Below are 24,809 nucleotides of genomic sequence, written 5' to 3'. Positions count from 1 at the left end.
AGTGAACGTCATAAATCACACAGCAATAGTACATTCATGTAATTGTAAAAAGCATAATGATATATTAAGTAATCTAAAGTATTCAGAAGACGCTACTCTGAGTAACGTTACGGAATACATTACAAAATACATTTTGGGGCATGTATTCTGTAATCTGTAGTGAAATACATTTTAAAAGTAACCTTCCAAACACTGGTCATACAACAAACAAACATCAACAACCAGGATGCAGCTTCACCTCTGATCACATACACACTCAGCTCTACTCACTCACATGAAGTACCAACACGAAGGTAGGTGATGCTGATGGACTTCCACGAGTCTGTTTCTTCCATTAAGACACGACACTCGTATGTTCCAGTGTCATTATTCGTCACATCCTTCAGAATCAAAGACACGTCTCCATCCTTCATCTGTCTGTCCTGCAGATCCACCCGGTTCTTAAAAGATGGATGCTGGTACTCTGGATCAAACTGACCATTGTGGTACATAAGCACATATTTATCTTCCAGGTCAGCTCTGCTCCAGTGTACAGATGTGATGTTGTTGTTTGGAGCTCGACATGTCAGAGTGACGCTCTTCTGTACAGACTCAGCTGGGATGATTTTCCTGTCTGAAAGAGAAACAACACAGAGCAGAGAGGTTAAAGGTCAAAGTACAATTATGATCAGAATGACTGACTTTAAATATTTTTGTTTATTTCCTTTGACATTTGAGTATTTAGTCATGTTGGATTTAATGAACCTCTGAACATCCAGCATCTATTTAAATGTTTTAAAGTGATTGAACATGTTCTGTTGTCTCTTTCTCTTTAATATCTCTCACACTCCTGTCACACTGGTGTGTGTGACTGCAGCAGCATCTGCACATGTGCAGCTTTCGGCTGCTCCTCCTACACTCAGCTTCAGTCCAACCTGATGTGACTCTAACTCTATTCCAGCCATGTGATTGGTTCAGATGCTATTTTCATTGTTATTGAACTTTCATGTTACCTGTCAAAACAAGGAGGTATTAAATTTTTGAGTACATTTTACTTTGAGTCACTACATTTTTTAACAAATATGTGTACTTTCTACTTCTTTACATTTTCAGACAGACTGGTTACTTTGTCTTTGTCTATAGTTCATACTGTGAGATTAATGTGGGCCGGAAACCATGCACCACTTTCTGTATGTTCAGCATCTTGCTAGCACTACAGAAAATAAGGAATCATGAAGGCAGTGAGGTTATTTTAAGTAGCAGGTAATTCAAAATGAAAAGTTTCTATCAGCTCAACAAACATCATCAGTTTGTCTCACAATTGTGTTGCTAGCTAAAGGCCCAGCTGCTGTATTTCATAGGGAGTAAAAAGAAAGAGAGCTAACTTCTCTCAGCAATAGAGAAAGATAAGAAAGAAAGGAGAGGAGAGGAAAAAGAGAGCTTAGATTTAAAGATAATGACTCCTTAGTGGAATCTGATAAACTGCAAATATAAACATTGCATGTAAGGTCCCAAAAGATTGATTCTGTTCATCTGGATGTAAATTTTTCAGTAGGAGAAACATTTCATCACTCAACCAAGTGACTGCAGGTTTCCCCAACCTTATAAAGAGAACATTTGCACAATAACTGAATCTAGCCCACTGAATGAACAATAGGCTGTGAGGTCAATTCCTTGATCATTAATTAAGGACATTGCCAAGACAAAAACCCACTGATAAATGACCATGCGTATCATTCACAGAGAGTTGGGGGATGGCTACAATCACAGTCCCTCTCCTCGATTCAGAGATGGTCTTTCCCTTTTCACGTAAATGGCCTCCTTGACTTCCTGCTCAAACCAGCGTTCCTCCCTGTCCAGGATGTGTACATCCTCATCATTGAAAGAGTGTCCACTGGCCTGTAGGTGTAAATAGACTGCAGAGTCCTGGCCTGATGAGGTAGCTCTTGTGTGTTGTGGCATCTGCTTTGCCAGAGGTTGTTTGGTTTCCCCGATGTATAAATCCGGGCAATCATCCTGGCACTTAAGAGCATACGTACACTACGTTACTCTGTTTGGTTCAGAGGACCCGATCCTTGGGGAAGACAAATTTTTTATGTAGCGTGATTTGGGGTTTAAAAGCCACAGAGACCCGTTGTTTGGAAAAAAATGTGTGTCAACTGTTCTGATACTCTTGACACGTTTGGGATCACTACAGGTTTTCGCTACAGGTTTTAGTCAGCAGTTGTCCTTCTCCCCTGGAGCTTTCTTTAGGTGCCTTCCCAGTTTTGACAAATGTCGAGCTTGGATAACAACATTTACTGAGCGCTTACAGTAGATTTATGGTACACATGAGCTTTTAGATGTCCTCCATTACTCACAGTCTTAGAAGGCTAACCTGCCACTATTCTCATATCCTCCCAGCTGAATTTGATGTGTCGGCCCACCAAGTTAATGTGATCCGTGAATTGTTTTCAAGTAAAGTCAAGTCATCTTTACTTATATAGCACATTTAAAGGACATCAAGTGTCGTTGAAAGTGCTGAACAGAGACATAATAGTGGTTGTTATGTCCCTACGATGAAGATCTAGGGGTGTGTGTGGGGACTGGTAACAAATGGGTCCAGAACAGAATGAAAGGAGAACAGCCAGAGGTGTTTAGTAAATAAAATCGTTTTAATAATCGTTTTTATTATAGAGAACCTTGCATACTTCCTACAACTAAGAAGCACATGCTCAACCGTCTCCATAGCATTGCACCACCACACAACCCATAAAGACTACCATTTAAAAAGCAGTGGCCTGTTCGTATTCTACTGATAATAACCAGAAGTTCTTACTTTCTGTCCAAACTATACTTTTCCTTTGACAGTGGTATCTGTACATCTATATCGACTTGCTTCCTTCCTGACTCTTGGTGGCACTTGGTGTTCACTCGCTCTGTGGTAGAGTATCACTTCCTGTTTCTGCTCAAACACAGTGGTGTTTCTGAGTAGCTTATCTGCTTAGCAGATACTATTACTTTTCTTTTTTTTTTTTTTTATTTATTTATTTATTTTTTTTACTTTTATTTTTTCATAGTATAATCTTCACGTGCTTCATCCGAAGCACACTTTCTGTGTACTCACTAACTAATTTATAGCCAAAGTATTCACCCACTGTCTCTGTACTGTTTCGCTAGCTTAGCTTAGCTCGTAGCCGACTCGTTAGCACCATGGCTACTTCACCTGTCCCTACTGCACTTTCCTGCTCATTGTGTCAGATGTTTAGCTACTCCTCGGCCTCCTTTAGTAGTAATGGTATCCGTAACAAATGTAGCATATTTGTAGCTCTGGAGGCCAGGATTACTAAATTGGAGACTCGGCTTCGGACCCTTCATTCACCTGTAGCTAGCCAGGCCCCTGTAGCTGGTGCAGCCGAAGATAGCATAGGCCCCGCTAGCTTTTCCCCGGCAGACCCCAAGCAGCTGGGGAAAGAGGGCGGCTGGGTGACGGTGAGGAGGAAGCATAGTCCTAAACAGAAGCCCCAGGTACACCACCAACCTGTTCATGTGTCTAACTGTTTTTCCCCACTCGGCAACACACCCGCCGGGGGTCAAACTCTGGTAATTGGTGATTCTGTTCTGAGACATGTGAAGCTAGAGACAATGGCAATCATAGTCAATTGTCTTCCAGGGGCCAGAGCAGCCGACATTGAGGGAAATTTAAAACTGCTGGCTAAGGGTAAACGTAAATTCAGTAAAACCATAATTCACGTTGGCAATCCAATGGTTACGCCAATCAGAGGTCACTAAAATCAATATTGAATCGGTGTGCAACTTTGCCAAAACAATGTCGGACTCTGTAGTTTTCTCTGGTCCCCTCCCCAATCAGACCAGGAGTGACATGTTTAACCGCATGTTCTCCTTAAATTGCTGGCTGTCTGAGTGGTGTCCCAGAAACGATGTGGGCTTCATAGATAATTGGCGAACCTTCTGGAGGAAACCTGGTCTTGTTAGGAGAGACGGCATCCATCCCACTTTGGATGGAGCAGCTCTCATTTCTAGAAATATGGACAAATTTATTAAACCCCCCAAAATATGACTATCCAGAGTTGGGACCAGGAAGCAGAGTTGCAGTCTTACACGCCTCTCTGCAGCTTCTCTCCTTCTGCTACCCCCCAAAAAAACCCATCTCCATTGAGACTGTGTCAGCTCCCTAACAGACAAAAAACAAACTAAAAACCAGCAATAAACAACTTAAACATAAACAATTACAAAGAAATGTAATGGGGAAGGCTTTAGGACCCAGGGGACCCAATGGAGGGTATAAAAGAGGAAGTAGCAGCAGGTGCTCTTTATTTCCACTGACGAGCGGCTGTGAACAATGTTTGTGTGAGTAGGTGAAGAGCCTGAGAAGTTTTAATTGTCTGCTACACAAACAGTTGTTTTAAACCTCTACATCAGAGGTTCGAGGTACAGGCTGTCTCTCTTTTAGTGCTTTTTTAAATGTCAAATATATTAAGTTAACATACCTCCAGCAGACAGCTGTGTTTGCTGCACACCTGGCTTGTCTTGGCTAATCTTTTAAAATCACTACTAAAAGCATAAAATGCAATAAACATCAAATACATTTCAACAAATTTAAAAATTTTTGTCTGGGTTGGGTTTTGAAATGGGACGGTCTAGCCTTCGTCGCGCTGCTCAGGTTGCCTAGCACTCATGATACGTTTCATACAACACTGTTTGACAGAAATGAAAAAAATGTTTTTTGGTCATTAATTTTTGTTATGACATCACTTTGATTAGTTGAGTATCTGAGGCTGAGACCACGGGACTGTAAAACATGGTAGTTGGGCTTCTTTTCTATACTGAACAGTCATGTCAAGATTAGTTAGTAAATAACAATTAGCTAATGTTGTTCATGAGAATAAAATCATCTTACTCTGGTAATGTAAATATAATATGGCCAACATTATAGTTATTGTCAGATTATTATGATATATTACAGCAGTGAGCTTGAACTCTGTGTCAAAGATTCAAGTTACAGTCATTTATAGTTCCTATCACATTGAATCTTCACTGAAAGACAAGTATCTTTGACAGTGTATATATAGATGTATTATATATAAGAGACAAATATTGTTCTTTCAGTATGTTAGCATAACATTACATTTGGCTCAAAGATTAGATATGTATAAAACAAAATGTACGAGCTGTGATAACTGTTTCTGATAAAATGAAGAGTAGACTGATATATTAAATATTCCTTTATTGGGTGAGAAAATCAGACCATGTCATAACTGCTTTAAGTCATACAGAATAGATATCAGAGCCTTAATCAGGCGGACTTCTGCTAAATGGGTCAAACTGGGCAGAAAGTATACAAACACATAACATCCTTATAGAATATGATGTAACGCTATAGATCAACTTACCTCAGAATATATAAAGCATAAAAACAATTACAGCAATATGATGCAACAAACACAGCAGTACTACTAATCCAAAATACTCAAAGCTTCATAGAACTGAAACAAACATTTATTTTTAGCTCCATTCTGCTGCTGATACATACTTTAGGTTTCTGAATATTAAACTTGTTGCTGCCTTTCACACCCTAGGCCATGTGACCTCAGGAAATCACATGATAGGGTGGGGCTAGGTTTCACAATGAGTTCACCCGAAACCCTGGCTGATTGTGACCCACACCCGTTTTCACACCTTGGCTCATGTGATTAGGTAGAGTTTCATTAGGGGGTACTTTTGTCCCTCTCAGGGGGACACTCCCACAGGGCTTAAATGTGGGAATCTCCACCATTTGACCTTAGAACTGAAGAAGCTTCTCGGATGAGAGGTGAAATGTCGTCAAGCAAGTTAAAGAAGTCCAGACGCTTTTCTTTACAAGCTCCTTAGACTACGATGACCTGGATGACTGAGAACCTTCACAGACCTACTCTGTATGTTCGTATGGGTCTAACCCTTTAAGTCCTTTGATTTTTTCCTCGTACTTTATTTTGCCTTTTCATTAACTCTGTCTTTGTACGGACGTGCCGAGTTCTCCGTCGTTTTGTACATAACTGTTTTTGGGGCAAATAAAATGCAAGTAGGGATTCAAAACGCAGAATTAATGATTAGCAGTGCTGGAAATGCTAGTGCTTCATGCAGTGTTTTGATTTTGTTGCCACTTGTACCCACAATGCAATGCACGAAAGTCACGTGGTCTGTCAATCTCTATATGGTGGACTGTTAAAGAAGAAGCCATATACAGGGGTGAGGGGAGGTGACCCTTTTGTGATCACCAGGAAGCCATACACACACATACACACACACGTGCTCGCACATGCATGCACACACACATACACTGTTTTTAACTTTTATGACACCATAGGGGTTTTTCAATGGGAGGTTGTGTCATTTCAATAAAAGGACTGCAAGCAAGGGCTGAAGTTGGAGTTTGCAATGGGTGATCGTGGCTCACGAGTTGGCAGTTCATCTATAATCAGAAGGTTGCCGGTTTAAGCCCCGGCTTGGACAGTCTCGGTCGTTGTTTCCTTGGGCAAGACACTTCACCCGTTGCCTACTGGTGGTGGTCAGAGGGCCTGGTGGCGCCAGTGTCCGACAGCCTCGCCTCTGTCAGTGTGCCCCAGGGCAGCTGTGGCTACAATGTAGCTGCCATCACCATTGTGTGAATGGGTTAATTAATGTAGTGTAAACCAATTTCGAGTCATTAAGGACTAAGTAAAGCGCTTTACAAATACAGGCCATTTACCATTTGCTCCTCGGGTGAGGAGCCTCCAGGACCCTGGTCCAGCGGTCTTCCCTTGCAAGTGAAAAACCAATTGATCTCTCTTTGTCGTTCTTTGTTAACGGTGATAAGTCTCCGAACCAGCAAGGCCTGTGAGCGCAGATGTAACAACACCAATGTTTCTGCTTGTAGTACTGTAAAATAGGTGGAATGAAGACACAGTTCCAAAAGCAAACACATTTGGTTGGTGCTGAGAGTGGTCCTGTTGCTAGGGTTGGGGTCATCCTGTAATTTCTTACGAACTACCTTGAATGCAGTAACTGGGATGCAAGTGAAGAGAGATGTAACATCAAATGAGACCATTGTTTCATCTGCCTCTGACAGTTGTGCAGTTGCACATCTGGCTACAACTAACAACTTAAATTCAGTTGACCAATTCAACAAAGAGCAGCAGGTCAGATGCTCACACAGTAATCTAAGAAAATGCACTGAAGCTCATATTAGAAATTATTGTGAGTTGTGATTCTTTTCCCTGTGCTGAGACATAACACAGATCTCAGGGCACCAGCAGGATTCACTTTCACAGACTCACAACCACCAGCTTCACCCCTCCCCTCCCCCTCCAGCTGTAGGCTTTAACATTGAGTTTCCCCACACATGTTTACAGACGAGTTAGAGAGCAAGAGAAGAAGAGACGGATTCATAAATGTCTTTGTTTCTGCTCTAACCAAACAATGCTGCTCTACAACTCTAGACTACCAGCCACAAAGACAACAGCTGGAGAAACATCTGTCTACTTCTGACATCCACCAGCTCATCCATACAACAAACAAACATCAACAACCAGGGGCCCGTTCTTCGTACGTCGCTTACTACATCCAAGATCAAATGACACATCCAAGATCAAATCATCGCGCTAACCGTGAGCTCGCTAATCCGGTTCCCCGAACACACCTGCTGTTGACGATTACTACAGCTGGACGCAGTAATGTGACATCACTGGGTGTAGTAAAAGGGGCTACGCATCGATAGTAGAAACATTGATCGGCAACCCTCTGATTGGTCGGCGAAAATGTCGAAGGAGTGCGCTCGGCTCGGTATTTTTCGGCAGCAGAGCAAGAACTCCTGAGTGAGGGATTTCAGGAGTTTCAGAGTTTAATCAGAACGCAAGGGAACACTGCAAAGGCTGCAAAAGCAAGGAGCGAGGGCTGGCAGAAAGTTGCTGACAAATCAAACTCGTAAGTAATTTAATAATAATAATAATAATATATTGGATTTATATAGCGCTTTTCAAGGCACCCAAAGCGCTTTACAATGCCACTATTCATTCACTCTCACATTCACACACTGGTGGAGGCAGCTACGGTTGTAGCCACAGCTGCCCTGGGGCAGACTGACAGAAGCGAGGCTGCCATATCGCGCCATCGGCCCCTCTGGCCAACACCAGTAGGCGGTAGGGTAGATTTATTATATTACACTATATTATCCAATATTATATTACATTACATTATATTATAATATGTTATATTTTATCCTCTTTCACATTAGAGCCACGACAGGACCCACTAGAACATGGGAACAGGTAAAAGTGAAATATAAGAATATCCTACAGAATGGTAATATTTATCACTTATATTGCTTTTAGTCTCTTGGAAAGAGACCCTGGAATAATCTGTTTGTTTATAACAGCAACCAAGAAAAGGGCAGAGGAAAAAAAGACAGGTGGTGGTCCTGCACCCCCTCGTCAACAAGTTGGTTAAGTGAATAATACCCTCACGGGAAAATCGATATCTCTCTATGAGCACACTGTCGCGCTGAGCTAAAGGATCCTGTCTGTCCCGCAATATACGCTGAATTCTGAGGACTCTCCTTATCAATCTTGCACCTTCCGCAATGGGTGGCTCGCGTATACGGACAGGACATGGCTGCGACAGGCTTCCCAAATCCACCTTCGCTTTTATAGCCGTGGTCTCTCATCTTGATTACACGAAGTAATTTACAATTGCTACTCTGAAATATGAATTAAATCTGTAATAATCACATACATGTAATAGAATGTTAATAGTACATTTCCCTTTTTTAGGAAATGACCTGTGTGAAATCAATAAATGGATCAGGTGCTGCATTGTCTTTAGTTACATTGATGTTATTTATTTATGGTGAAACAGTGGTGGAATATCGCTGTTGCTTTCGTATAAATGAAGCGGACATACCTGCGTGGCCGCGATCTAATCCTGTTTACATAAAGTAAACCTGCTCCCGAGCAGGTTTACGCTTACGGCTCTGTTGCTATGACAGCAAGTCCCGGATGAGCTTCGGGGAACCGACTGATCCAGGATCACGCGAAATCGTCAACAATCTAATCCGGCTAACCTACTTAGCGAGGTACGAAGAACGGGCCCCAGGAAGCAGCTTCACCTCTGATCACACACACACTCAACTCTACTCACTCACCTGGACAAACAACAACAGTAAGGGTGGTGTTGCTGATGATCTCCCATGAGTGTCTTTCTGTCACGTAAACACGACACTCGTATGTTCCAATATCAGCAATCGACACATTTCTTAGAATCAAAGACGCGTCTCCGTCCTTCATCTGTCTGTCCTGCAGATCCACCCGGTTCTTAAAAGATGGATGCTGGTCATCTGGAACAAACTGTCCACCCTGGTACAAAAGCACATATTTATCTCCCAGGCCAGCTCTGCTCCAGTGTGCAGATCTGATGTTGTTGTTGTTGTCGTTGTTTGGAGCTCGACATGTCAGAGTGACGTCCTGTCCAGGCACAGCTGTGATGATTTTCTGGGCTGAAAGAGCAAACAACGCAGAGCAGAGAGGTTAAAGGTCAAAGTACAATTATGTTCAGAATGATTGACTTTAAATATTTTGTTTATTTCGTTTTACATTTGAGATTTTAGTGTGACTCAATGAGGGAGAATTTTAGCCTCATGTTAAACATGCAAAGTGTCAGAAACTACAAGATGTTAGCTTCCACAGCAACAACAACATGTGAACATAATGTGTGAGAGAAAGCAGCCCTCTCAATATAAGACACAGTAAGTTTCTTAAGGGCATATTTATAGAAATTTTCTTAAAAAACACATATGCAGGTGTTGCATGTAGATAAAATGTTTCAAAATCAGTATACACATATTTCACATAAATATAATCTATAACATTTTTTTTCTGTTGCCCACATAATTCACCCCCACCACCGTTAGTGTTTAGTGTTCCCGGTCAATATTGACCGGTCAGTTTTAACAGCTCTTCAATTAACATAACAAACATTTTTCACCACCAAATTCATCTTGATGCATGCTCAATCATCCAGGTAAGTAAATCTCCAAAAGTCAATTCTGTTCATCTGGATGTAACATTTTCTGTGGGAGAAATGTTTCATCACTCATCCAAGTGACTTCTTTAGTCTCAGCTGACTGCAGGTTTCCCCAATCTTATAAACAGTACATTTGCATGATGACTGAAACCAGCCCACTGAAGGAACAATGGGCTGGGAGGTCAGTTCCTTAATCATAATTATGCAAATTCTCATGACCATTGATCAACAACCACTGACCAAAACCCACTGATCAATGGCCATGAGTCCCATTCACAGAGAGTTGGTGAATGGCTGCAATCACAGCATTGTAAGATGGCGAAAGATGTATCCTTAGTCCTCCTCCTCGATTCAGAGATGGTCTTTCCCTTTTCATGTAAACGGCCTCCTTGACTCCGCTCTCAAACCAGCGTTCCTCCCTGTCCAGGATGTGTACATCCTCATCATTGAAAGAGTGTCCACTGGCCTGTAGGTGTAAATAGACTGCAGAGTCCTGGCCTGATGAGGTAGCTCTTCTGCGTTGTGCCATCTGCTTTGCCAGAGGTTGTTTCGTTTCCCCGATGTATAAATCCTGGCACTTAACAGCGTAAATGCATGTGGTTTCAGGATGTGGTGTTCAGAGCTGCCCACCAGTGGCTTGAGGATCGAAGCCAGAAACTTGGAGATGTTATAGGTGACAGAGTTGATCACACAGACAATTGGCCTTAAAGGTATCTTCGGTAAACCATACAGACTTGGTGTATAGCCTGTGGTTTGAGGTCCGGTCGATAGTCTTGTCTTGTTCTAACTGCTTCAGACAGTCTATCACCTTCTTCCTGTAGCCACTTCCTGGGTTTCGTTTCAGTGATTCTAACAGTGACTCGATGAGAATACCTCTATTCCAGCCATGTGATTGATTCAGTGTAGGGATGGGTATCGTTTAGGTTTTATCCGATACCGGTGCCAAATCGGTACTTTTGAAACGGTGCCGGTGCTTAAACGGTGCTCGAACCGGTGCTTAAAGAATGGAGAACACAAACTTTGTCCATAAACCTCTCATGTTCAGCTGTTTGTTTTTTTTTTGTAAAAAGATAACAATGTTAGCCTTTTCTGCAGCTATGGGGCATATATGGTATCACTCTTGGCTGGAAGCAGTGCTTAAACAATGGAAAAAAAACACAAACTTTGTCCAAAAACCTCTCATGTTCAGCTGTTTCCCACTTTTTCTTTGGTCATTTTAGCCTTTTTGGCCAGGGTGAAGGGAGTATCTGCCATCAAACAAGAGGACAGCCGCATGTAGCTATGATGATGTTTGCTAGTTCACCTTACATGCATTAATGTAATAATGTGGTTAGCCTACTCAACGTAAATTACACTCGAACAACATTAAGCGACTCACGCAGAGAAGAACGGCTTCATCATCCTCATCATTTCTGCTACACTGGCAGGGCTAGGGGCCAGGACTCTATTCTTCGGGTTTTTGGGGGATGTTGCTCCGGGTCCGATAACTGGCAACCCACCCAACGTGCACAGTGTGAGGTCTCGCAGCAAGCTATCAAATACAGCGCATTTCTCGGCTTTTAAAAAAACCGCTATGCGTCGCCAGGTGTTTCATCGGATTCTTGGTGTTACCTCCTTTGACAGTATCACAGTATCAGCTTAAAGCACTTGTTGCAGGCTGCTGAGTTTGCATCTTTTGCTGTGAAGTACAGCCAGACTTTTGACCGCTTCGCCTTGGACATTTTTAATCTGTAGCTCTGCTCTAACTGAACGTACGTACCTGGCCCCGCCTACTATCCTGGGAAATGTAAAATGATTGGCTAGAAGTGTATCACAGCTCAGGAAAAAAAAGCACCGAAATAAAGCACCGAAATGTGCGCTGCTTTTCGGTCTGGTTACTACCGTTTATGTCAGAACCGGTGCCATCATGGCACCGGACACCGGTACCCATCCCTAGTTCAGTGTGATGCTATTTTCATTGTTACTGGACTCTCGTGATGTCAAAATATGGCTGGAATAAATTCTAGTTTTTGTTTGTTTTGTATGCAGTTTGCCTCACAGTGTGTTGCAGCTAAAGGCCCAGCTGCTGTATTTCACTGAGAGGGAAAAGAAAGAGAGCTAACTTCACTCAGCGATGGAGAAAGATCAGAAAGAAGAGAGGTTAAATTTAAAGGGAAGGACTGCTCTGTGGTGTTTGATAAACTGGAAATGTGAACATTACATGTAATCTCCTCATTTCAGTCACATGTTGGGTTTCCCTGGAAAACATCCTAAGATATTCTAACTATGAAAATACAGTTTAGTGGTTTTATGCAGAACACATCTGGTTGAATTCAGTTGTGTAAATCCATAAAGAAAAACAGGTCAGCTGATCACAGCTTGTACACTAAGAAAACCTACTGAAGCTCATAGTAGAAATTATTGTGGATTGTGATTTTTTTTTCCCTTTGCTGATCCACTACACAAATCTCAGGGTTCCCCATCTGATGAATCTCAGTGTAACCCCTGACTGAATCATTTTACTGTTCATGTGTGGAGGAAAAGTCACCCTCTACCCTTTAGACAACAAAAATAATCCTTCACTGGAGGTGTGCTAAATAACAGATTCAAGCTAAGTAAATTCATCACATTTCAGGAGCGGGACCTAACCTCATGCACGCCCCTTCTGGCCATCAGTGTGTAAATATGACTCCTTCACTAATAACCTCTGTTCCGATTTCCATGCACTCCTGCTTTATTTTTTTCTTCTACTTCACTTCTCACTACTTCATGGGGAACTGCCCGGCCCGGGAGCCGCTGCCAGTCCCCTCTGAGGCCTTCTCCAAACTGCAGCATCAGTTCACGGTTCTTAATCCATCATCATTCATCTTAACTAAGGATGTTGTCCCAGCTAGTGAACTAAAGCATGCAAGTGAGTTCCTGCAGGTTACACAAAACAACAACATGTGCTGATAATAAGTGAACATAATGTGTGAGAGAAAGCAGCCCTCTCATTATAAGACACTGTGAGTCTCTGCATGCTGCCTTTATGGAGCTACAGCTGTTTGTGTACAGTTCAAACTTCCAATGAGTCTGTTAAAGAAATCACAGTATAGTGACGTTTGGTAGGCTGGACTGTATGACAATAAGAAACACATTTGTTATGATAAGAGTTTAATAAAAAGAAGTTTAACAGGTTCAGTTCTTGAATGTTTATCATAAATAATATGAGAGATATTTTATTGAACAAAATATCAGAAATCTGCACTGTCATGAACAAATGTGAAAATGTAATTTTTCATGATTTATTGGGTTAACCCTCTGAGGTCTAAAATATAATTGGCCATTTTTGACGACACTTTTTTTTTTACATTTACATTCATTTTTTTTCTTGTCTTACATGTATCGTTCTTTTCAGCTCCAACCTCACATGTCTGAATGTGCAGTTGTTTTTTTTCATTGACATACTGTAGTAACACTGACTGATCTGAAATCACACAAAGAACAATAAAAATAAAATCCCAGTAGTAGTTTTTTTATCTGCTTTTTTTTTTTTAATTGTAAAATCCACACATATGTGGATTGTGTGGGCTCTCTCTTCTCTGATTTGATTGTTACATTTGTGATTGAAAGGACATTGACCAATCAGCTGAAAGGAAGAAAAATTGGCTGAAATTCATACTCGTAATTTGAAACTGACACACAAACAGGAAACTTGAGCGCAGAGTTTTACACATAGTCTTTTGCTTTGTATCTGTAACCAGACCTTAACAAAACAAAGTTTGTAACTTGTGTAAATATTTTTTAAAACACAAAAATTCTCATTTGTAGATGCACAAACATAATTTTTTTCAGATATTTTGGTTGACAAGGTTACAAAACTCTGCATTTGATTTACAAGTACAAACTATTCATGAGCACAGTTTAAGCCCATCCACACATTACATTTGAGCAGCTCGATTACAGATGTTAAATCCACATAGACTCTAACCTTATGTCACTTTCAAACACATTAATATTAACATGTATTGTTCAGTTTCTAACAGTAAATCTCACCTGCTGAGACAAACACAACGACGCTGAAAAACAGGAAATTGGAGCAGAGTGACGCAGTTCCAGCAGACATTTCTGTGTTTCTGTATTAAAATCAGAATCTGCGCTTCAGACGAGAAAACATGAGATGAAGTTTGAGGTTCAGATGAAGCTGAAAGTCCCTGAGTGAAAGAACAGCTCTGTAACTCCACACTTTTGAGTTAGAGAGAGAGGCTGGTGGGCTGGACTGGAGCCCTCCAATGGCTGCAAACCAAAGTTAAATAAATGAAAAAAACTGATGAAAAGCCAGCCTTTAAATAGTGACACCATAATATTTGTACCTGTCTTTGAAAAGTTTAGGACTCTTATTATACTGAATGATCGGAAGATGGCGCCGAGTATGGCAGCCTTGTCGCGAGCTCCCCCAAGCAACAACTGTTTTTTGTGTTTAATTTTACTTTTCCTTTATTTTTTCACGAGTAACACACGAGTAACACGACGCAGAGGGAGAAGATCTGGCGTTCTGATTCGACTGAGACGGCGCACTAATAGACTACCACTACCCAGTTTATTTAATGTGCAGTCTCTGGAGAACAAGCTGTGCGAGCTTCGGGCACAGATCTCATTCCAGTCTGTTCTCTGTGCACCGCGCGGACAGGTCACAGGATCTTACTGGGAAAAACAGAGGTGGTGGTGTGTGTTTCATGATCAACAACAGCTGTTGTGATTATGCGAATGTGCACCCGGTCAAATCCTTCTGCTCACCGGACCTGGAGTACCTGATGATTAAGTGCCGGCCATTCTGGCTACCAAGGGAATTTACAGCAGTGATTATTACGGCTGTTTACATTCCCCCACAAGCTGACACTGACCGCGCACTCAGGGAACTGTACAGCGTGATCAGCAGTGAGGAAACCGCACACCCAGAGGCGACGTTTATCACGACCGGGGACTTTAACAAAGGAAACCTGAAGAAAGTTTCACCAAAACTCCACCAACACATCCATTTCAACCCTCGTGGAGACCGGCTACTTGACCACTGCTACACCTCTTTCTAGGAGGATGATCTGATATCCTCATGTTGGTGTTGTCCCCAGATCATCATGAAAATGTTGTTCCAGGTTCAACATTGCAAGTGACCAATCACATTGTTGTGACGTTAATCTTTTGCGCGCCAAGCCATTCGTGCATTTATGAAATTCCAATGTTGCAAGGACAATATCAATTCTGCTTACTGTTTATTAAAGGGTTACGGTTAGGGTTAGGGTCAGGGTCCGTTGATCGGCGGACAGAGGCGGTTTCTCGCAGCTTAAGTACAGATCTTTGTTTGACGACGGTTTTTCCCGAAGTCGCAAAAGTATGACGTCACAACATTCTGATTGGTCACTTGCAATGTTGATCCTGGAACAACATTTAGTGTGATGATCTGGGAACAACACCAACACGAGGATATCAGATCGTGCCTTTCCGGGATGCATACAAAGCCCTCCCCCGCGCCCCATTCGGCCAATCAGATCACTGCTCCATCCTTCTCCTGCCCGCCTACAGGCAGAAGCTGAAACAGGATGCTCCAACCCTGAGGGCGGTGCACCGCTGGTCGGACCAATCGGAGTCTACGCTGCGGGACAGTTTTGATCACGTGGACTGGGAAATGTTTCACGTGGCTGCTGACAACATTGATGAGTACACAGACTCAGTCTGCGGATTTATCAGAAAATGCGTGGAAGATTTCGTCCCATCCAGAACAGTTAAATCCTTCCCAAATCAAAAACCCTGGATTAACAGAGATGTTCGCACGGCACTGGCGGCACGGAACACCGCCTTTGCCTCCGCGAACACATCGGACTACAAACATGCACATTACGAACTCCGGAAGACGATCAAAGCAGCCAAACGTGAGTACAGGGACAGGGTGGAGCGTCCTCGCCCTGTCCGGCCTGGACGTCCCCGCCCTGTCCGGCCACCTGCCAGGCCGTTGCCTAGACATCGTCGTTGTCGCGGCCGGCCTCCGGACCTGCCCCGCTGTTGCCATTGCCGTCTGCACGGTTGGCCCCCTGAACTGTCTGCCCATCGCCGCCGTTGCCGTCCGCACGGTCGGCCCCCTGAACTGTTTGGGTGTTGTTTTGGACTCGTGTTTTGTTTTTTGGCCCTCTTGGTGCTCTTGTTTTGGTTTGTGTCTGTAAGTTCAGTCTGTTATGTTTCCTGTTTTACTTTGAAAGTCCTTGTCTCATGTAAATGCATCTGGTTGTGCTTCCTTTGCCTCGTTAGGCCTGATTTGCCCCAGCTGTGTTTCCCTCCTGTTACCCATTCCCTGATTGCTCCCTTTGTGTATTTAAGCCCTGTGTTTCAGTTTGTCCGTGTCGCGATCTACCCTCATTTATGCTCTGTGTTCTGTCTGCCTGCTTATGTAAGTTTATTTGGATTTTTGTTACGTTTTGCCATCCAGCAATAAAAGCTGAGTTTTGAAGTACACTTTTGCCTGCTGTGAGTCTGCACTTTGGTTCCACCATTTCCGGCCTGCCCACAGCCATTTCATGACAGCTACTTGTCCGGACGAGATTCCCGGCCACATTCTCAAGTCATACGCGGCTCAGCTGGCTGGAGTGTTTACACACATCTTCAACCTTTCCCTCTCTCTGTCTGTAGTCCCAGCCTGCTTCAAAATGGCCACCATCTTCCCTGTACCCAAATCCTCCACTATCTCCTCATTGAACGACTGACAACCTGTAGCCCTGATCCCCATCGTAAGCAAATGCTTTGAGAAGCTGATCAGGGACTTCGTTTGCTCTGCACTACCGGACTCACTGGACCGTCTACAATTTGCATACCGCCACAACAGGTCCACTGATGATGCCATAGCCCTGACACTACATACTGCCCTGTCACACCTGGAGAAGAGAGACACGTATGTGAGAATGCTGTTTGTAGATTACAGCTCAGCATTCAATACCATCGTTCCCTTGAAGCTGGACAGGAAACTGCAGGATCTAGGACTGAGCAGCTCCCTCTGTAGCTGGATCCTTAACTTCCTGTCTGACAGAGGCCAAGTGGTCAAACTGGGCAGCATCCCCTCATCCCCCTTCACACTGAACACTGGTGCTCCACAGGGGTGTGTACTGAGCCCTCTTTCTGTACTCACTCTACACCTACGACTGCACGGCCACTAACAACTCCAACATCATTGTGAAGTTTGCGGATGACACTACAGTGGTGGGTCTTATCACCAAAGGTGATGAGACGGCCAACAGGGAGGAGGTCAGCGCCCTGACCCACTGGTGTCAAGACAACCATCTCACACTCAACGTCGCAAAGGCAAAGGAGTTGATAGTGGACTTCCGGAGGTGCAGAGAAGTACACACCCCCATCACCATCAACGGCGCTGCTGTGGAGAGAGTGAGCAGCTTCCGCTTCCTTGGTGTACATCTGGCTGAGGATCTTACGTGGTCAGTACACATAAACAAAACCGTGAAGAAGGCGCAACAGCGTCTCTTCTTTCTCAGGAGACTGAAAAGATTCGGCATGAGCCCCCGCATCCTCAGGACCTTCTATCGCTGTGCCATTGAGAGCATCCTCACTGGATACATCACCACCTTGTAAGGCAACAGCACCGCTTACAACCGCAAAGCTCTCCTGTCATGCGGCGGCTGTATGAAGGCAAGACAGGACCCAAATGCACACCTCTAGACACATGGGGATGAACTCAAAGGCAGGTTTTTATTAAGAGGAACACAAGAAGTCATACAAAACTATACTGTTTTGATGACTGTTTTGAGGCGCTGGGAAGACACGGGAAATGCACACAACCTAGAGGGACGACGCAACACAGAACAAAGGGACACTCTGACATAAATACACAGAAGGTAATGAGGGAAGTGGGAACACACGGGGAACACAGCTGAAGACTATTACTCATGACCGAGCAGGGAGGACACGAAACTGAAAATACTGACACCAAGATGTGGACCTTAAACACAACACAGTACACAGAGATGAGCACAGAGAGAGAGGCAGAGAGAGAGAGGCAGAGGACAAGGATGAATACGAGGGGATGAGGAGAACACAGAACACAAAGGACGGGAACACGGTACCACGGTACAGTACGGAACAAACACCACAATAAAAGCATGGACACAGGGGGAATCCAAATACCAAACCAAACAATCCAATGGACATAAGGAACAAAATACAAAACCACAGGAAAACTGAGAACACTGGGTCAAAATGACCCAGGACCATGACATCTCCAGAGAGTAGTGGATTTTATCGTGGCGATCGTGGCTCAAGAGTTTGGAGTTTGCCTTGTAGTCAGAAGGTTGCCGGTTCGAGCCCCGGCTCGGACAATCTCGGTCATTGTGTCCTTGGGCAAGACACTTCACCTACCGCTTACTGGTGTTGGCCGATATGGCAGCCTCGCTTCTGTCAGTCTGCCCCAGGGCAGCTGTGGCCACAACTGTACACAGCAAATTCAAAAGTCTTAAATGTTTTGGTGTTAATAGTCTTCTTGCAAAAGTAGAGTTAATTTTACTCTAAGCAGAGTCACATTCTTTTAATGTAACTCTGAGGTGTAAAATGATAGTAGTTAAAATCGAGTGTTAAAAATGAGTGTTTCTATTTCAAATCTGGAGGTGTTACAATGGAAACATTAACTCTTGACCTCTTAACTCTGAACTCCTACAGGGGCTATGACACCAATAGAGTAAATTCACAGACTCCGCCCCCAGCACGGCTCCAATCGAAGCTGAAGTGAAGCCGTTTCAGAACATTTTGCTCTACATATTTGAGTTGTTTGCCATGCTTGGTAAGTCATTTTTTCAAAGGTTGTTTCAATTATTATTATGAGCTTTTACTTCTGTGGCTCTTTGGAGTTGAGACAAAGCTGTGTGAAAGGCATTAGCCATGTTGCTCGGTGATAGCATAATATTCTGTTTTAGCTAGCTGAAAGGTAGGCTACTGTTTGCGGGCAAATACCACAGCCTTGAAAAAAAGCTTGCATGTGAATTTTCAGTCAAACCTTTGGTCAAATACACCTAAAACAATGTCTAGAATGTGAAATGTTGGTATAATGGTGCTACTGGAAGCCTGAAAACGATCGCCCATAAAAAAACAAGCAAACAGCAGTAGCAGGTGTCCTGACTGGATTCTACGTTAGCATTTAGATCCCTCCAGAGTTTTGTGCACACGGTTTAGGTAAAAATGAAAAAGGTTGAGGTTTTACATTTAGTTCAGTATTACCTGTTGCCTGTGTCTTTGTTTTTTGGGAAAATACTTTACTCAAGTAATGGCTCAAAGAGGATTTCTTTTTCTTTTTTTTTACTGTGCTGCAATTGTTTACTGGATTATTTGTGCCATTAATTAGTGTGAACTAATTTTTATTCAATCTCCGCACAGGATATGCTTGTGAAGATGGAATATGGGGGAGAGCAGAAGTGCGTTGAAGTTCCACAAAGTGATGAATGAAGGACATGCATATTGTATTGAAGAAATAAGTGATGAGATGCTGTTATTTGCATTTACCAGCTCACCTATGTCAGACCTTTTGATAAACAAAATTCTAATGAAAGTGAGAACATGTATACTGTTACATCTTTCGGAAAATGTTTTGAAATTGTGGTGCACAGTTCAGAATAAATGTTTTTCAAAAACCATTGCGTCTTTTTAGTAAATGTTTATTTCCAAGAGAAATTTCTAGAAGTTCAGAACAGTAAAATTCCCGCTTTTTAGAATTAATTAGAAGATAACTCTTACGTAGTTAAACTGAAATACTCTTTGAGAGTTAATATATAAACTCTTAACACCAAGTGTTAAATTATCAACTCCAGACAGATTTGGTGTTTAACACTAAATCAGAGTTAACGTACCAACTCTCCAAAAAGAGTTAAATTAACACTCTCTGGTGTGGACCCATATAGACACTTTAATAGTGTTGAAATCAAATCCGACAGTGTTAATTTGGACATGCTGGATTTGCTGTGTAGTTTGCCTCCACCAGTGTGTGAATGGGTGGATGACTGGGTGTGTAAAGCGCTTTGGGGTCCCTAGGGGGGCTACTAAAAAGCGTTATACAAATACAGGCCATTTACCATTTATGGCAGAAACATATTTAATAACAGTCATGACCAGAGATGGGCAGCAACGCGTTACAAGTAACGTGTTACTGTAATCCATTTACTTTTTTTCAAGTAATGAGTAAAGTAAGGGATTAATATAGCAAAAAGGGTAATTAGATTACTGTTACTGTCCCGTAAACACGCTGCGTTACCGCGTTAGTAAAACCGTGATTTTTTTTGTGAGAGTGTCTCATGACAGTGACGTAAGCGAGTGCGACGTTTGTGGCAACAACTGTGTGCAGATCAACAATGGATAATATATCGAGTGCAGGAGAGAGTATGAGCGTGCAGCATTTAAAGCGTGGAAGTACTGACCTTATTTTGAGGTTGTTTCCGTAAAAAGTGACAATTAGGGCTGGGTATCGTCACTGATTTCTAGAATCGATTCAATTCCGATTCACAAGGTCCCGAATCGATTCGATCCACGATTCGATTTAATTCGATTCGATTCGATTTAAATCTGGGAAATTTTGACAGTCAGAAATATTATAATTCAGATAAGTACATTTACATATTTTTGTATCAATAAAAAGGAAGCTGAGACATGCAAGACTTTATCAAAGGTGTGAGCATCACAGCAGATGCCTTTGTGTCAAAGTAGCTGAAGATAAAACACAGAAAAACATGTAGGTGATTTTCCTGGCCTGGGATTTTATAAAAATATTCTGCAGTACATCAAAAACGAAAGAAAACCATTAATTAATGAACATTACCTCTGACGTTACAGCGGTTTTATTAGAGACACAGCTAAGCATTTTGCATTTTGAATAATTTTAAAAAGTTTAAATTTGTTCAGTATTGAACAGCAGAAATGAGGTTTTCTTTTCGGAAGAATGTAAAAGGGAAAAAAACAGCGGCCGACAGCGCTGTAAACAACAGTAGACTTGTGCGTAACAAGCAAGCGAATAATGAAGAAAGGGAAACTGTTCGAGAGAGAGAGAGACAGAGAGGGGGGGGGGGGGGAGAGAGAGAGCTGCGCATTGCAATGGATGCAAAACAGTAAAAGAGTGAATTCATGACGATGTTTATGTGAAGCGTTTGGATCTTCTTTTGCTGCTGGTTCGGTCAATATTGTTTGGAGAGACATTAAACTAACAGCTTTAGAATCAGCGCATAAAGGGCGTGAACACAAAGCGCGGACCCGCCGACAGATCAGAATCAGCGAGCTGTCGGCTTTCAGCCCCGACTGTGAGAAAGGCGACATCTCACTGATTCTGATCCGCAAGTCGCGCTGTGTGTTTAAGTCTATGTGCAGAATCCCTGTACCTGCTCTCATTTACTGTTTGGTGGTTCTTGAAATTTTGTGAGATGTCACCAGAGATTCTGGCATTTCGGGCAAAATAAATTTATATTAAAAAATCGATTCAGGATTTTAATGAATCGATTTTACGTCATCCAAGCCAGAATCGATTTTAATCGATGAATCGATTATAAAAACCCACCCCTAGTGACAATAACATTAGTGGCCGGTGTTCACTGCGTGTAGGGTAAAAACATAGTAGCAGTAGTGTAAAGACGCAAAGTGCAAATTCAAATTCAAATTCCTTGGTAACAGTTTAATCAAAAGGCATTTCTGTAAGGTTTATAGTGTTGGATTGTCATTTATGCTTAGAAGTCTATAATTGTTTGTACACAGCAAAATCTCCAGTGTTAAATTAACAATAGAGAGTGTCTATATGGGTCCACACCTCTGAGTGTTAAATACAACACTGTTGAGTGTTAAATTAACACTTTTGACAGTGTTATATGCTTAAAAGTAACCTAGTCAGTTTTGAAGATTAACAAAGACTAACACTGAGCAGTGCTGATTTTCTAACACTGGAATATTTCTAACATTTTGAGTTATTTTCCAGTGTTAGAAAATCAGCTCACCCATATGTAGCCAGATGGGCTACTCGCCTCCCTTTTTTTTCTTCTCTCTCACTCTCTCTCCTGCGCTCGTTCTTTTCGCCACACAACTTGGTTAATTGGAAACCCACCTGCACATTGATTGCAGGGTGGCGCTAGCCCGTATAAAGCTAAGCCGGTGTTTTGTTGGATTATTTCCTCCCTTGCATTTAGCTCAAAACAGCAGTAAATGCTGGCATACTGCGACGGACTGATCAGCAAGAGCCGATTATATGACAGCTACAGCGCTGTCATGTTCATAACCCCGCCGACCACTTGGTCACACATACAACAAACATCAACAACCAGGAAGCAGCTTCACCTCTGATCACACACACACTCAACTCTACTCACTCACCTGGAGGAATAACACAAAGGTAGATGATGCTGATTGGTTCCGTGCTGATGTCTCTCCTCCTGCGCTTTGTTCCACTAACAAGACGACACTCGTATGTTCCACTATCAGCAGTCTTCACATCCTTCAGAATCAAAGACACGTCTCCATCCTTCATCTGCCTGTCCTGCAGATCCACCCGGTTCTTAAAAGATGGATGCTGGTACTCTGGAACAAACTGTGCTTTTTGGTAAAAAAGCACATATTCATCTTTCAGGTCTTCTCTGCTCCAAACTATAACTATGATCTTCTTGTTTGGAGCTCGACATGTCAGAGTGACGTCCTCTCCAGACTCAGCTGTGATGGTTTTGTCTGAAAGAGGAAACAACACAGAGCAGAGAGGTTAAAGGTCAAAGTACAATTATGATCAGAATGATTGGCTTTAAATATTTTGTTTATTTGCTTTGACATTTGAGTTTTTAGTCATGTTGGATTTAATTAATGAACTTCTGAACATCCAGCAGCTATTTAAATGTTTTAAAGTCGAGTTTTCATAGTTGAACATGTTCTGTTGTCCAGCTTTCTACAGCGTCTGCTGGATGTTCACCATCATTTATTTGTCTTTCTTTGTGTTTGTTCATCTGACTCACATTCATGCTGAAGATGCTCTGCTACATGTGGATCAGCAGGATTCAGATTACAGCCTCTGTAGATCAGGATACCAACAGCAAGAAGAACAAGAAGAAGAAGTACTGCAGAAACTGTCAGACCAACTATTAGTCCAACATATCCGTCCTCCTTCCCTCCATCCTCTGTGTCTCCTCCTGTGTGACCTGCAGGTGAGAAACAGGTGTGAGGTGTCAGCTGTCAGGTAGGTGATGAGTGAAGAACAGAACAGAATCCATTTGCTCTTCAAACTGCTGTCAGACATTATCTACTGCACTCTGATCACATCACTCAGACCAGCTGCTTTCTACAAAGTCTCATCAACAACATCTTTAGAAAAAAACATCAACAAGCAGGAAGCAGCTTCACCTCTGATCACACACACACTCAACTCTACTCACTCACCTGGAGGAACAACATGAAGGTAGATGATGCTGATGCGCTTCAAATACTTTGTTCCTATCTGGACGATACCACACTCGTATGTTCCAGCATCATTAATCGTCACATTGTTCAGAATCAAAGACACGTCTCCATCCTTCATCTGTCTGTCCTGCAGATCCACCCGGTTCTGAAAAGATGGATGCTGGCTTGTTTGATCAAACTGCTCATCTCGGTACAAAAGCACATATTTATCTCCCAGGTCAGCTCTGCTCCACTTCACAGCTCTGATGGGTTTGCCTTGTGGAGCTCGACATGTCAGAGTGACGTTCTGTCCAGACTCAGCTGTGATGTTTTTCTGGTCTGAAAGAGGAAACAACACAGAGCAGAGAGGTTAAAGGTCAAAGTACAACTGTTCATTTCTAAGGCAGCCAATCAGAGAGCATAGGAGAGACTAAACTACATTTATTTATCATGTAACTACTCAATCATTTGCTTCATTCACCCATGCACTTTTTTCTATGTCAGTCATAAGCCAACACAGGAGAATGAAAGTGCTCGTACATGTAAGGTTGCAGAAGAGTATGTCAATTTCTTCTCTTATCACTCCACCCCAAAAGCCATGACACTTCGCGAGATAAAAACAGAGACTCTGAAAGACCAGGTTCTGCAGAAAGTCATCGGTCACATCAGGAACAACACGTGGCATCTAACAGATAAATCCCAGCATGCTGACATTTTGAAATCATTCAAACATGTTCAAAGTGAACTAACAATAGCCGACTCATCTGACTTCATCCTCAGAGGCACGAGGATAGTCATTCCAACTGTCCTACAAGAAAGAGCAATACAACTGGCACACGAAGGGCACCAGGGTATCGTCAAGACCAAAGCGCTGCTACGTACCAAAGTATGGTTCCCAGAGATCGATCAGAAAGCAGAATCTGCAGTTCAAAACTGTCTGCCATGCCAAGCTAGCACACCTGTCACACACACTGACCCTCTGCAGATGTCACCATTACCCGAAACGCCCTGGCACAGTGTCAGTGCAGACTTTTATGGACCACTCCCTACAGGGGAATATCTGCTCGTCATCACAGACGAGTATTCTTGCTATCCAGTCGTTGAAAGTGTACGCTCAACATCAGCATCTTCTGTTATCCCAGTCATTGACAAAGTGTTCTCCATGTTTGGAATCCCAAGGACAGTAAAAACTGACAATGGTCCTCCTTTTAACAGTGAGGCTTTCTCACAGTTTGCAGACTACCTAGGATTTCATCATCGCAAAATCACACCTTGTTGGCCTCAGGCGAATGCCATTGCTGAGAGATTTATGAGAACCCTAGGCAAAGCACTGACAGATGCCGAGACGCAAGGCACACCATGGAAACAGCAACTAAACATCTTTCTTCGTGAGTACAGATCTACAC

At 42.6% G+C, this 24,809-nt stretch overlaps 1 protein-coding gene across 1 annotated transcript; it reads right to left on the bottom strand.

Moving 5' to 3' along the window:
- Window positions 1-266: 266 nt before the first annotated feature.
- LOC146635085 (butyrophilin-like protein 2) lies at window positions 267-23,755 on the bottom strand (the record flags this gene model as incomplete). Its single annotated transcript, XM_085350020.1, has 4 exons — window positions 267-613; window positions 9,137-9,487; window positions 22,357-22,704; window positions 23,404-23,755. Coding segments are annotated over 4 exons (1,398 nt in total), but the record flags the coding sequence as incomplete, so codon positions are not given.
- Window positions 23,756-24,809: the final 1,054 nt, after the last annotated feature.

This window comes from Diplotaxodon limnothrissa, linkage group LG3 (genome assembly GCF_057381915.1).
Source record: "Diplotaxodon limnothrissa isolate DT_005_m linkage group LG3, D_limnothrissa_male_GT1.1, whole genome shotgun sequence".
NCBI lineage: Eukaryota > Metazoa > Chordata > Actinopteri > Cichliformes > Cichlidae > Diplotaxodon > Diplotaxodon limnothrissa.
This window is presented reverse-complemented; position numbering and strand designations above follow the sequence as displayed.